The sequence below is a fragment of the Antechinus flavipes genome, chromosome 3 (assembly GCF_016432865.1).
Source record: "Antechinus flavipes isolate AdamAnt ecotype Samford, QLD, Australia chromosome 3, AdamAnt_v2, whole genome shotgun sequence".
Lineage (NCBI taxonomy): Eukaryota > Metazoa > Chordata > Mammalia > Dasyuromorphia > Dasyuridae > Antechinus > Antechinus flavipes.
In genome coordinates, this window is record NC_067400.1 from 152,662,632 (window position 1) to 152,677,674 (window position 15,043).

Sequence of the window (15,043 nt, forward strand, 5' to 3'; positions counted from 1 at the left end):
AAGTGACTCAACAACAATAAAGTCTCTTCAAGTGCTTAATGATATAATGCTATAGGGTGATCCATTTAGGCTCTTTAAAAGTTAGAGATTCATCCCGAAATTGGGAACTATACAGAGGGTGTGCTAATGACAAGATGGCTTTATTAATAAGAGATCAGCCACTAAATAATTAGTTAATTATATGCCCCCTGCCCTAGATCCTGGCTTCTTCAACTCTGGTTGTTAACCCCATAACTGAATATGGAGTCCTTCCTCTACTTCCTCTGACTCACTATGTAAAGATCTCTTTTTAAGTGGGGGTGACAATATAGACTTAGAAAGGTTTGGAATCCACAGTCCAATACAGGGAAAGGAAGTAATCTCCCTTATCTGCTAGTTTTGTTTCAGTTTTCTTGAATAAAATGCCCCTTTCAGAATAAGCTGAATGCTCCAAATCTTATCATTGTGCTGCTAATTCAGCCTTACATACTTCCCAACTCCCTTAGCATCTTCTCCCCTTTGACTGGAGCATTGAAGGATGAAGCATTGAACTGCTCAAGTAGCTTTGTTAAGGTCACCCAGTTACTAAGCCTCTGTGGTTGGATCTAAATTCAGGTCCTACTGATTCCAGGCCTGAAGCTTTTTCCATTGCTTTACCTAGCTAATTTCTTTTTCTGGCGTTTTGTTTTTTTCATTTTTGTTTCCCCAGGACTTCTTGGTTTAATGAGTCAATAGAAGTTATCATATTTCCCTACAATGCTTTAGGCAGACATCAAGCACAAATACTTAGTTCTCTGTTCTTACCTTACATATTTAACATGCTTTGTTACAGTTAAAAATGTAAAAAACGCTGAATTGGAAGTTCAAGGAAATGGAATGGGACTCATTTCTTCTACTTACTAGCAGACATTAGGCACATGACAATCTCTCTCTAGGTCTAGATGTTTTTCACTATCAGAAATGAGGGGAGAATGGGAGGCAGGAGGGACAACTGGTGGCCATGTTTTGTTTTGTTTTTTTTCCAGCTCTGAATCTCTATTTCACCTATTAAGCCACAAACTTCCATCCTACCCTACCAACCATTCTTCAGAGGCAGAAACTTAGAGTATAGTTGATTTTTCCATGTGTATGATAGCTAGAGATTTAATTCAGGGATGTCTATGCATTCCATCTAAGTATCTCCAGTATCAGATGCAAAAAGTATTCCTAGAGTTCAAGGTAGTAATTTTCAAAATGCTTGGCTAAGAGAAATAGAATTCTTTTCTGGTAATTATTAAATTAAAAAAAAAAAAAAACAACCTACTCAATTTGGGTTCAAATTCCATCAGATTCAGACTTTGGGCAAATCAAACAACCTCTCAGTACTGCCCTCCCTCCCAACCTTCCCTTTCATTCCTCTCTCTCCCAGGCTGCAATTTGTAGAACTGCTATAGATCTGTATTAGCTGAATACTTTTTGTGTGTGTGTGTGTGTGTGTGTGTGTGTGTGTGTAAATCAGTTGTGTATGAAAACACTCTTTACTAGTTTAGTGGAAATATTAAAAAAACCCACAACCGTCTAAATAATATTCAAAATTCACAAATTAAGATATTAAAAAACACTATATGACTATGAGAGTTCACCCTTAGGTATACATTCTTAAAACAGGCAGATTAATTTCATCTGCTCAACAATTCTAATTATTTACTATGTGGCTAAGGAAGAAGAAACGAGTCATCCAATTCTTAAGAGATTTAAAGTTTAAAGTTACTTTTGAGGTTATCCAATACAACATTTAATTTTCAATTCAATAAAGATTTATTAAACTTTTACTACAGATCATGGCCAACGTTAAGCCCATTTCTAGAAGTTAAGTTATCCCAAAAGCAAACTGGTGGCTGAACCGGGCTTTCGAATCGAGGTGTTATGAATCCAAATCCAAAATACAGCTTTTGCCCTCAAAGAACTTATATAGGACAACGTGGCACAGGCATTAAATATGAAATAATGCACGATATGGACAGCCCACATGCGATGCAAAGGTCTACGGGTTATCTGAGCACTTTGCCCAAGTTCTTGAATAACTTCCCAAGAGCCGCGGGATTCGGGGGCTTCCTGGGAAAAGCGGCGTTCGTAATGAACTTTTAAGGTGTGGGGGTTCACTAATTGAAAGTTAGAACCAACGGTGAACGCCTCCCCCTCCAGTATCAGTGGAAGGGGGCAGAAAGTCTCGTGCGAGGGCTCGAGTGAAGCGGGTGGGGAGGAGGGCAGAAGAAAAGGCTTTCCCCGAAGTCAGCAAAGACCAGAAACTTTGTAAGACCTCCTAAGTGAAAGGAAAGAAATTAAGTCCGGACCTGACCAAAGGCATCAGGACAACTTCAGCTCTCTTCTGGGAAGGCGAGTCCCAACGAGTTCCTGAACTCGGCCTAACCCCGGAACCGAAGCGGTCACTGCTCTCCGAGAATGAACTCCAGAGTAAACTCCGTGGTATATGCGCAAAACGAACCGGCGCTACCAATTGTATGGAGAGTGGGGAGCGAGACGGTTCTGCAGTCCAGAATATACCAAAGCACGAAGCAATAGAGAAGCGGGGGGATAGCGGAAGGGCTTTTTCTACTATTAAGAAGGATGGGGCAAATTGTATTAGAAGAGTCTAGCACAGGACCTAGGTGGGGGAATTACTCCAAATCATATCCAGTCTTACCCTTTCTTTACCCAGACTTGTCCTTTTACTTTCCAGCCCCTCCCTCGGTGACTTTATCAATGAAGGTCCCGCCTCCTCTCAACTCTTTCCCACACCTTCTCCCCCGGCTCGATTCATTTCCACTTAAGTAAGACCCCGGAACCGTAGTGCAACACTTTCCTCAGCAGGAAGAAGGGCGGGCCGACAGAGCATGTGCACTCGGGAGCAGGCGCATGCGCAATGACCAGCCGCCGGCGTCTCGTGTTTCCTTTCGCGGGTAGCTGAGTCCTGTGGTATTTTGGACCCCGCTGTGTTTGCGCCTGCGCTGAAGGCTCCTTATTCTCCACCTCCACACCCCCTCCCTTCCCCCACGCGGCAGGCGCCCCTCCCCCATTCATTCCCTGTCTCCCCCCCCTCCCCCCGCCCTCTCTCTAGACCTTCCCCCTGGCGGGGGTTCGGGAGCGGGACCATGTTCACCAGCACCGGATCGAGTGGGCTCTGTGAGTACCGGCCGCGCCCCCCTGGCCCCGCCCCGGAGGAGGCTTAGGGTGGACAGTGGGAAAGGGGAAGTGAGTGTGTGGTTTGGGGTGGGGGTGCTGTGGGAGAGGCGGAGAGTACCAGCACCCCTGTTACACCTCTCCACTGGGACTGGGGGGCGGGGCGGGGATAGTCCTCGCGGGTACCAGGGTGGGCGTGACTCTGCCCCAGTCTGGTTCTTGGGTTGGAAATAGCCGGGACTCTGAGCTCCTAGAATCATCCGAGGCTCCCTGCTTCCTCTCCAGCGGCTGGGCCAGCCCCTTGGACCGGCGTCCCGTCTGTGACCCGTCGCTGCCCTGAGCCTAGGAGCAGGAGGGGGTGCATTCACGTGGCAGCGCTGCTGGACTGGGCTGGGGTGGGCTGGACTCGCTCTCACTCTGTGAACGCCCCTGCCCCCTTCTCCCCAAGTCGGTGTGCACCCCTGTACCCTCACCACTACCAGTCCTGATGCCAGGCTGCCGAGAAGGTGTTGGGGGAAGCCTGCCACTTGGGGAGACCCCCTACTAAGTATTTGCTTCGTCGCTTTTTTAAGTTTTGTTTTTTTTCTAACCTCGATCAGACCCCACCGACTTTTTGTCCTAAGGACTAAGAGATCATTTCCTTCTCTGGTTCGGGAATTGGTTCCTCGGTTGCATCCTGTCCCTCTCACTCTTTACTACGTTCTTTGCTTTTCGTATATTTAGACTAAAAACTGACTTTTAAAAAAAGTTTGTAGTGGGGAGGGGGGGAGTTTAGGACACTTCTCAGAGATGGCAAACTGATTTGCTGAGTGTGATTTTCAATTGAATGAATGCTAGTGGTCAGCAGGTAGAAGGCAGAGAAGGACAACCTTTTAATAGTTTCTAGTGTGGGCTTATTCTTAATTTGCAGGACTAGGGATTCTCCAGAGGTATATTGTTTGCTAAACAAACTTAAGCTTTGACGTGCTAATAACTAGCATTTGTACTATAATGATGTAATAATACACTCTAAGGACTGGGACTTTTCTATCTGACTTGCAGCTGAAATTTTCTGGAAATGTGGTCTTCTCCATTAGAATGTGAGCTGCTTTACAGTGGGAATTATCTGACTTTTCTATTACTATCCTCAGAATAGTAATGCTTAATAAATGCTTTATTTATTCCTTTATATAATGCTTTAGGTTTTCCAATAAAAATAGCATTTAAATAACTTTGAGATTTACAAAAATAATAGTTAACATTTATATACATGTTTTTATTACATGTCATTTCATATCCTCTTTTCTCTGTTAATTTTCTGTTACTGTTTAGGGTAATATCATCCTTCTAGTATCATTCTACTAGTCACCTAGGCTCACAATTTAGGTGTCATAGTCAATGGCTGCCCTTCCTTTCTTCCCCCCATAGAATTCTCTCCCTTTTCATTTTTGCCTCCTTATTTTTCTGGCTTTCTTCAAGTTTTGGCTGAAATCACACCTTCTTTTGGAAGCCTTTCTTCCTTATCTCTAGTGTCTTCCCACTGTTTATTAATTCCAGTTTATCCTGTACGTAACATTTTTGTACATAGGTTTTGCAAATTGGTTTGCCCATTATACTGTGAGCTTCTTGACAGATCTCTGTCCTCTTTCTATACAATTTTACTATAAATTCCCATGGATTCAATTATCATCTCTTTGCTGGTGATTATTAAATCTCTCCAATCCTACATCTCCAGCTGTCCATAGACATCTTGAATTGGATGTCCTAAAGACCTCTTAATGTCCAAAACTGAACTCATTATCTTTTCCCACAAAAACCCAGTGAAGTAAGTTTTATTATTTCCATTTTATAGTTGTGGAAATTGAGGTGTCCGGAGTCACACATTAAATAAGAACTGACTAGAATAGTTAATAGAAGAGAAATATAAAATAGGAAGCACAGGTCTGGCCATATCCCTTCCCTTTTAATAAACTTCACTGGCTTTCTATTATTTGAACCTAATAACAAAATATTCTGGTATTCAAAGCCCTTCACAATCTAGACCTTTTTTGCTTTTCCAGTCTTTGTAGACCTTACCTCCCTTCCCCTTGCCTGACACATTCTCATCAGTTCAGTGACACTGGCCTGATGTTTCATGATATTCTTATCTCTGAGTTCTAAGCAGTTTTCTAATTATTCTCAGTGCCTGGAATGGTCTCTCTCCTCAGCTCTGCCTACTGACTTCCTTAGCTTCTTTAAGACCAACTAACACCCTATTTTCTACCCTCTTAATTCTTATGCCTTCCCTGTTTATTATTTAACCTGCATATAACTAGTTTTGTATATATTGATTTGCATGTTACCTTCTCCATTAAATTGTAAGTTCCTTGAGGACAGGATCTGTTGTTTGCCTCTTTTTGTCTTCCTGAAACAGCATAGTGCCTGGACGTAGTCGGTATCTAATAAATGTTAACTGATTGGTAATTGAATTTAAAGAAAAATAGAAAACAGACTAGAAACAGCAAAGAAACTTGGTGATTTTTTTTTTTTAGCATCATAGTGAGCCAGTTATAAAGATGGCATTTTAAATTTCTATTGGACCATAAAATATGAAAATTATCTAGTCCAGTCTTCTCATTTTTAAGGATGAAGAAAATGAGACCCCAGAAAGTCAAATCATAGAGAGCAATTGAGCTGTGATTTAAATTCAGGTATTTTGGTTTACAATCCATCATGTCAAGGGCCATCTTCTACTCTTGAACCATCCCTTCACTTTTGCTGACTATATCTTTGTTGAAATATTTGATGGGTGTGACACTGATTTATTAAAACAAATATGGTTTTTGAGCAATAAGTTTACTTGAACATGTCATCCTATTAGTAATAAATAAAGTTGAATTTATCTGCAGAATATTATAATTATGAGGATGATGATGATGCTAATAATAATAATAGCACTCTAAATATCAGGCTGTAAAATTCTTGGAAAAAAAGATCATTTTAGGAATGGAAGACATGATTTGATTTGCATAATTTAGTTCTAATATGAATTTCAGAAATGAAGTCATTAAATATACATGGCATGAATTAAGGATCCCTGACTCATTGATGGTACTGTTTCCCCCACCCATGCAGAATAGTACTTTTCTCTAGAGCATAACAAGATTCCTCATGTGTTACTATGGCTAAAAAAAGTAACCACCTGGTGGCCAACCTTGTAGGAGGAGTCTCTCCCCATTTACTCAGGCTGATTCCTCCCCTCCCCCCATCTTGACAAACTGCCAGTTTTTGAAGTGATAGTCAAGTTGATTACTCTTCTGTTGCAGAATGTATGTCCTCAGTGATCCAAGGTCATTTCTATAACTGATAAGAGAGCCTATGGAGTATAAAACTAGTGGGAGCAGCATTCTGGAGCATATAGAAAAATATAAAATGGGAGGAAGTAGGTGGGAAGAATCCAAAGATCCAGCAAAGGAGACTGAGTGGGAGTAGTCAAAGAAGTAGGAGGAAACCCTAGAGAAAATAGTGTCATGAAAAAACCTGGGAGGGAGAGTATGGAGAAGTTAAAGTTGTTTGACCCTGTCAAGATGCAGAGAGATCAAGAAGGATTTGGATTGAGAAAAGCCGATTAATTATTTTTCTGGTGCAATGATGAGATCAGAAGCCAGACTGATAGGAGGATGAGAAGAAAGGAAGTAGGGCATGGATTTAGAAAGCTTTTTCAAGGAGATTAGTTACAAAAGGGAAGAGAAAATGCAGGATAACTAATGTGATGGGTAGATCAAATGAGGTTTTTTTTTTTTTTTTTGAGGATAGGAGAGACTTGGGAGTGTTTGTAGGAAAGCAGTCAGTAGACAGGGAAAGATTGAAGATAAGTGAGAATGGGGATTATAGATGGATCAATATAATAGACAAGAATTGAATCACTTCAGCATATAGAGGGATTTTGCCTTCACTAAGAAGTCTCTTAAAAAATAATTAAAAAATCATTTCTATAATAATTGCTTTCTATTTTCAAAACACATGCAAAGATAGTTTTCAACATTCACACAAACATCGTGCTCCAGATTTTTCTCCCTTCTCCTCCCATCCCTTCCTCTAGATAGCAAGCAATCCAATATATGTTAAACTATGCAATTTCTTTATACATATTTCCACATTGTCTTCAACAATGAGATAATTCAGGCTGTTCCAATGGTCTTGTGATGAAGAGAGCCATCTACTCTTAGAGAGAGAACTATGGGAACTGAGTGTGGATCACAACATAGCATTCTCACTCTTTCTGTTGTTGTTGGCTTGCATTTTGTTTTCTTTCTTGTTTTGTTTTGTTTTTTCTTTTTGATCTGATTTTTCTTTTGCAGCACGATAAATGTGGAAATATGTTGAGGAGAGCCATGTCCATCAGAACTGATCATTGTATAATCTTACTGTTGCTCAGTACAATGATCTGGTCTTGCTCATTTCACTTAGCATCTGTTCATGTAGGTCTCTCCAGACCTCTCTGAAATCACCCTGCTGATTGTTTCTTTCAGAACAAAAATATTCCATAACATTCATAACTTATTCAGCCATTCTCCAAATAATGGGCATCTATTCAGTTTCCAGTTTGTTGCCATTACAAAAAGGCTGCCATAAACATTTTTGCACACATGGGTCCTTTTCCCTCCTTTAAGATCTTTTTGGTATATAAGCCCAGTAGAGATCAAAGAGTGTGCACAGTGTTGTAGCCCTTTGGGCATAGTTCCAAATTGCTTTCCAGAATGGCTGGATCCATTCACAATTCCACCAACAGTGTATTAGTGTTCCATTTTTCCCACATCCCACATTCGTCATTATCTCCTAAAAATTTTTTTTTTAAAGGACATATATGTACAAAAATATTTCTAGCACCTCTTTTTTTCAGGACAAAGAATTGGAAATTGAGGGGATGCTATCAGTTGAGGAATGGCTGAATAAATTGTAGTATGTGATACATATTCCATGGTATTTCTGTAAGAAATAATTAAAATTTTCTCAGAAAAACCTGGAAAGTTCTCCATGAATTCAGGTGAAATGTACTATGTACAAAATGATAGCAATGATCAGCTGTGAATAACTTTGCTATTCTCAGCAATACAGGAATTAAGATTATTCTGAAAGACTTAAAATAAAATATGGTCTACCCATATTCAGAGAAATAACTGTTTGTGTTTGAATATGGATTGAAGCATATTTATTTCTAAACTTTTTTGAGGCTTTTTTTTTGGGGTGGGGAGATAATGTTTTCTTTTGCAACATGACTTTTATGGAAATGTTTTGCGTAACTTCACATGTGCCTTCTCAATGGGGCAGGGAGAGAAAGGAAGAAAATCTGGAATTCAAAATTTAAAAAGAAATGTAAAAAATTGTTTTACATGTTACTGGGGAAAATAAAAAATAGCAAAACAGTTTTAAAAATAAAAAAAAGATCATGTGAAACAAGATTTTCAGCTAAGAACATGGAAGAGAGAAAACCATGGGATATTCAGAGAATTATGAAAAAGGTTTGGAAGAACCACTATGGAAACTGAAACAGTGAGTTGAATGGGGGTATAAAAAGATTGCCATGTAGCATAGAGACTTTAAGCTATGTGACACAAATATATAGGAGACAAGGAGATTTGTACAGGTCAAGATTGATGATAGAAGTGATGAGAGGAGAGAACAGTGTAGAGTTTAATTGATTCACCAAGGAGATAGATAAAATAGAAAAAGGCTAGTACACAGGGAAAATTGGAAGGATGAGGGGTTGGCAATGATTGTGTAGACAAAGAACAGGATTTGGAGTTGTAAGGCAAAAGGAGAGTGGACTAATTATAGATTGATGATGAAGGGAATGTTAGAGTATTCACATGGAAGTGGAGCATTTGTGGGTGATAGCAAGAGCAAAGATGGGACCATATTTTTGTGTAGCTTGGGTGTGGTGGAGGAAGAGGATGTTATGGGAAATGAGTAAGTAAGGAAACTTGAGGTTAAGGTGATTGAAGGATTATCAGTATATATGTTGAAGTCCCCTTCAGGGGCTTGGGGAGTAGACAAAGAATATGAGCTGAACTCATTAAGGAAAGGAGAATGTTCTGAAAGTTGGTAAATAATGGTTACCAGAATTTTGGGGAGTAGATCTCCAAAGGTCAAAGGTTGTTGAGGAATGGAGATAGAGAGAAAGTCTGAAAGGGGCAATAGAGAGCAAAGAATATTCCAACTACCCAACCTTTACCATTGAGTCCTGGGGAATGAGTGAAATTGCAGCCAGTGTTGGCAAGAATGGCCAGGTGTCATTAGGAGAGAGCAAAGCTTTAGTGAGAGAAGATGGAAAGGGAGAAAAAGGAAAAGATTTAAAATGCAAGTAAGTTTATTGCTACTTGAGTAGGCATTCCAGAAAGCACAGTGGAGGGCAGTGGGTAGCTTTAGTGCATGACATTGATGATGGCTGTAGCTGGGGGTGGGACTGAGACATCAGGAATTGGGTAATGGATAATGGCATATAAAGTTCATGAAGAAGGAAAGGTAATGGGTACAAATTATGAAGGGCTTTAAATGAAAAAGGTGGTTTTATATTTGATCTCTTGATTTATATTTGATATATCCACATATGTGACATGGTCAGATTTGCACCTTAGTTAGTAAGATTACTTTTGATAGTTTAGTGGAGGATGCTGAAGTGGGGAGAGATTGGAGCCCATCTGCATATCATTGAAGTAGTCCAGACATGAGGCTCTGAAAATCCTCACCAGGGTGGTGGCGGTGCCAGAAGAGAAAAGAAGGCATTTGCAAGAGTTTTTCAAAAGTAAGCTAACATGTTTGAAGTTTTCCTTTAATTCTTGTCACATTACAGGTATATCATTGGAGTGCTTATTGTTCACCTTCCACGTTTTAAATGTTCAAAGCTGAACTCATCATTTCCCCGCCTCTTCCTGATTTCTCTTGGATTGAACTGTCAAGCCTCCCAGTTACCCAGGCTAGAAATCTAATTGTTTCCCAAACCTCATTCTTACAGCCCTCCCCCCATCAGTCTGTTGCTATGTCTTGTTGATTTTACCTTTGTAATAATGTCTTTCATCTATGCCTCTTTCCTATTTCTGACACTGCCACCGATTAGTATAGATTCTCTTCAGCTCAGATCTATATTAACCCAATAGTGAGCCAGTTGTTCTCTTTGCCTTAGGTTATCCCTCACTCCAGTCCATCTTCCATTTACTTGTAAAAGTGATCTTCCTAAAGCACAGTCTTAGAATCCTCTCCTCTATCATATCAGCCACTCCTCTAAACAATACATTCCAATGGCTTCCTATTAACTTGAGGATCAAATAGAAAATTCTTGTAAACTCTTTATCATCTGGTTCCCTTTTTCTTTTCCAGTCTTCTTATTCTTCTTTCTGTGTCTTATGTAGTCCAGTAACACTAGTCTAGCTGTGTTATCAGAAATAGGGTGAGATACACACACACACACACATACATATATATGTATATCCTTTTGAGTGGTTACAGATCTCTTTCAGGAGGCTTTGTTATGTACTGTTACTTGCTGCAACCAGCTCTGGGCATTTGGAAGGCCTCATTAGAACAGTGAATTTGGCTTAGACTTTAAAATGCATTCCTTCTGTTACATTAGTGGGCAACTTTGTTGGGCATAATTTGTCTCCCTCTTTTTCTCCTTACCTAATCTTTGTGACCAGAAAGTTGTTAAACAAGATTAACTCACATCATTCAAGCAATCTTTATGATTTAATTTTATTAATTCTAGCGGCTTCTTGATTTTTGTCCTTCATAATCTTGATAGTCACATCTATAAGTGGACAGGTGACATCTTGTTGGAAGAGACCTTTAAAGCAGTATTCTACTCACAAAATCAGTTTTTGAAAAGTAATGCATAATTATTGCAGTGGACTCTTCATCTTTTAGTCAATAATCTGAGAATAGAGAAGTGTGTTCCATTGGAAAATGTTGCTTGTGAAAGGTTTCCTATTCCCAAAGGATCTGCCCATTGGGGATCAGCATGTATGTGTGTGTGTAGATGATTCTTATAAAAAATTCATGTCGATGGATAAGTAAGTTGGTAGTTATTTTCTCATTTGCTTTAAAAATTTTTTTTTTAGTATTAGTAAAATCTGAACTTGTCTTGTCTTCCTAGCCTTTAGATGTTTTGTTTTGTAAATCATTGCCTAAGTGTCTCCACCTCTTTCACTTCCACATTGGTTTCTACAGACACAGCTCAGTTCAGCTGCTTTACCTTTTTTTATTTCCTTTGTCACCGTTTGTTCCTTTACAAGCACACTGGGGACTTTGAAGCTTGATTTTTACTATGGTGCTCTACTTTGCTTGTTAGTGAGATCAATTTGTTATAAAAATCTTCTTAGAATTTTTTTTTTATTGTTCTTTTATTTTTATCCTTAATTAGAGTTTATTAAGCACCTAGAATATGCCAAGAACTTTTCTAGACAGTGAGAATACAAATAATGGAATATTCCCTACTCGAAAGGAGTTTACAGTCTAATGATAGAGACAACAAATACATATAATATACACAATAGGATTTCCAAATTACATGGCAGAAATTTTTACTGATCCTCACTTTTCCAGCGTCTCCAAAACGAATATTTCATCATAGATCAAGTGCATAAGAGATAATATCTGCTATTTCCATGGCCTTGGACACCAGTAATCCAGGAAAGGTAAAAACCAGCGTGACCCATCAGCTAGCAACAGAGTGCCACTCCATAATCATCTGACTGTCCCCCTAGTCCTTTTCCATTGATAAGAAAATCAGCCTCCCAATTGCAGACATTTGTTTAAGCTGAGGCATCCACCATTACAGCAGAGATCTGTGATGTAATAGAGATTTGCAGAAGAATAAAGGAAGAGAGGAAATGGGGGCTTGCCTTGTAAGAGCTCAAGTTGACTCCCAGCAGCAAGAGCACCAGAGGGATAGTGATCAGTATGTTTGTGTCAGAGAATTGAGGAACAGAGAAAACTGGGTAGAATATCATAATAGGGGGGACATCTTGTGAGGGGCAACTGAGGTGAAATGTCTGACATTTAGTTGTGGCTAGTTTTGTCTTCTCAAAAGTAAAGTTGGGGTAGAAACTAAGGCTGGTGATGAACTGTGGATTACCTGCTGTGAGAAGTAGCTCAGATGATTTGGTTTTAGCCCCCAAGGAAACCACCAACAGATAGAGTCTGAAAGTGAACAATAAGGGGGGGAACCCCAAAACACTGAAATTATGAGAGCTCTCAGGAGGAAGAAAACTCAAAGATTTTGAGCATAAGCAGATTAATCTACAAGAAAAACATTAACAGAATTGCTCTTTACATGAGCAAAAGTATATACAGAATAAATATAAAGTGAAAAAATACAAATGTATACCAAGTACTTAAATACAAAGTAATTTAGGAGTGACGACACTAGCATTTGGAAGGGATCAGAAAAGGCTATGTGCAGAAGATGCTATGTCTTAAAAGAAGAAAAATGTCTATGAAACAATACTTGGAAATGGAAGATGGAGTGTTGTATTTGTGGAGTATAGAGAACACCAATTTGGCTAATTCTCAGAATGTGGAAGTAATTCCCATTGAGGCTGGAAAGATAAGTTGGGACAAGATTATCTTGGACATTTAAAAACTAAACAGAGGATCTTATATAGATCCTAGTGGCCATAGGAAGAAGCCCCTGGAGTTGATTGAATAGGAGTGACATATTCAGACTTATTCAGTGCTTAAGCAAAATTAGTTTGACAGCAATGTGCAGCAGAAGGAACTCAAGTGGTAAGAGACATGTATGCGAAAGGCTGTTTCAATATTGAGGTGTAATAAGGGCGTAAAAAAAGGTGGTGCCTTGATGTGTGAACTTCAGGTCTCAGAACAGAATCAAGAGATCTTCTTTTGTTTTGCCATACTTTAACTGAACTAGGTTCTCAGATTTATGAGGCCCCCTCCCCTATTTCTTTCTTTCTTTCTTTTTTTTTTTGGGGGGGGGGAAGGCAATTGGGATTAAGGGACTTGCTTAGGGTCACACAGATAGAAAGTTTTAAGTGTTTGAAGTTGGATTTGAACTCAGGTCCTCCCGACTCTAGGGTTTTGACTCTAGCTACATAAGGCTGTTCCTTATGAGCCCTTTTAATTAAAATCTTCTATCTTTGAGGTTCTTGTTGTTTGTCCTTTGGACCATGACTTAAGGGAGGAGATGCTATGTTTTGCACCTGAATTGGATTTAAGTGAGGGAGGACTGTGAAAGGTCACCTGCCTCACTTTCCCCTCCAGAGCCATCTGGGTCCTGTGGCCAGATAGAGCAGGATGACTGTAGATGGCCCTGGATGGAGACTGGCTTTTTTAGGCTAAGATCTTCAACAGGTCTCAGTTTGACTGAGGCTGCACTCATTCAGTGATTAATAGGTAGCAATTGAAGCAAAGTCTCCTCTTTCATCTAATTCAAAAAAAATTAAATAAAGAAAGAAATGAATAAATGAATCTGGGAGGAGAAGACCGGCAGAGTTTCTGGCCAAAGCAGAAATATGATTTGTTTGGCATATTCTAGACATTTTAAACAAATCATTCTTCATCTAAGAATATGGTATAGTAGCTAGGTGATGTAGATCTGGAGTCAGAAATATCTAAGTTCAAATTTAACTTCAGACACATTATTTGTCTGACCTTGGGTAAGCCAGTGAAGCTCTGTTAACCTTGGTTTTCTCATTTGTAAGATGGGAGTAATTTACCTGCTAGATTCTTTTTAGGTCTTTTTGTGGCGATTAATTTACATTAGTTAAATTTAAGTATAAGATTACTACAATTGATGTAGATGTCATTTTAATTGCTCATTATTCATTTTCATGGTTAATAAATTTTTTAAATGGTTCAAAATTGAGTTTCATTTAGCATGCCGTTTGTTTTTCTCATGATTATTCTTCTAGTTTCATGCTAATTTTGGTCTTGTTTAAGTTAGTCAGTAATCCTGATTATTCCTAGCTGATTAAGGAATGACTTCCATATTAATAATGAGCCTTTTTCTTCATTAAAATAATATTGACCTCTCTCTTACTGTCTCCTCCAACCCCTGTGGTACTATTCAGTCATTTTTCTGTCTAGTGCCTTTGACTTCTTTGCTTCAAGGCAATATTCATAATATGGAAGGATGAGTCTGTGTAGTCGTGAGTTTTACCTTCCCTCACATTCCCCATGCTTATATATTTTTCACCATTCTCACTTATTTCTACTTTTGTGGTGAAATCATTGTATATCAAAGTGCATAGTACTTGGACAGCTTAGGTGACTCAGTGGATAGAGTACTACCCACTAACTTCTACTAAGTTAGGAAAACCAAAGTTCAAATCCATCCTCAAACACAAACCGGTGGTCCTGGATAAGTCACATAATCTCTTTGCTTTATCATTTTCTCATCTATAAAATGGGAATAATTATAATAACATCTACTTCCCAATCTTGTTGTGAGATAATAATATAAACCTCTTAGCACTTAGCCTGGAGCATAAAAAAGGTTTATATTTGTTAGTTATATATTGATTTATATATTGATCAGGTTCTTCATAAAATTTGTTTTCATTCTCAGCAATAGATGTTGATGCATGAACTACAATTATTTTTGTGGTGGATAGTCTTTTTGCAAAGAGTTATCATAAACACTGCAATATGAAATCAGTTATCCACTGAATTATCTTTCTTGTATTTGGGGATGTGATAAAACTAACTCCTCCACTTTCATTGTCTCTTCAAGGAGGATTTATGAATCATCTTTTTTTTTTTTTTAAAGCTACAACCTTCTTCTGCTGGTGAGAATGACAAGATTGATATGATTCAGCTCCTCCAAAAGCATGTCCACTGGTTGGTCATCAGGCAGACACTTTATATTTATAATACTAACAGCTAAGTCAGTTATAAACAGTTTAAAAACTGTGGTTTTTAATATTCTTTGCCC

The 15,043-nt window shown here is 38.9% G+C and overlaps 1 protein-coding gene across 1 annotated transcript in view; it reads left to right on the forward strand.

The window, feature by feature from the left end:
- Positions 1-1,459: 1,459 nt before the first annotated feature.
- The window catches only part of UBAC2 (UBA domain containing 2), a 266,711-nt gene continuing 253,127 nt past the window's right edge, over positions 1,460-15,043 (forward strand). Inside the window, exon 1 of the mRNA XM_051984064.1 lies at positions 1,460-3,141. Within this exon, the coding sequence (XP_051840024.1) occupies positions 3,111-3,141 (31 nt within the window). The 5' untranslated portion in view covers positions 1,460-3,110. The remainder of the gene's footprint in view (positions 3,142-15,043) is intronic.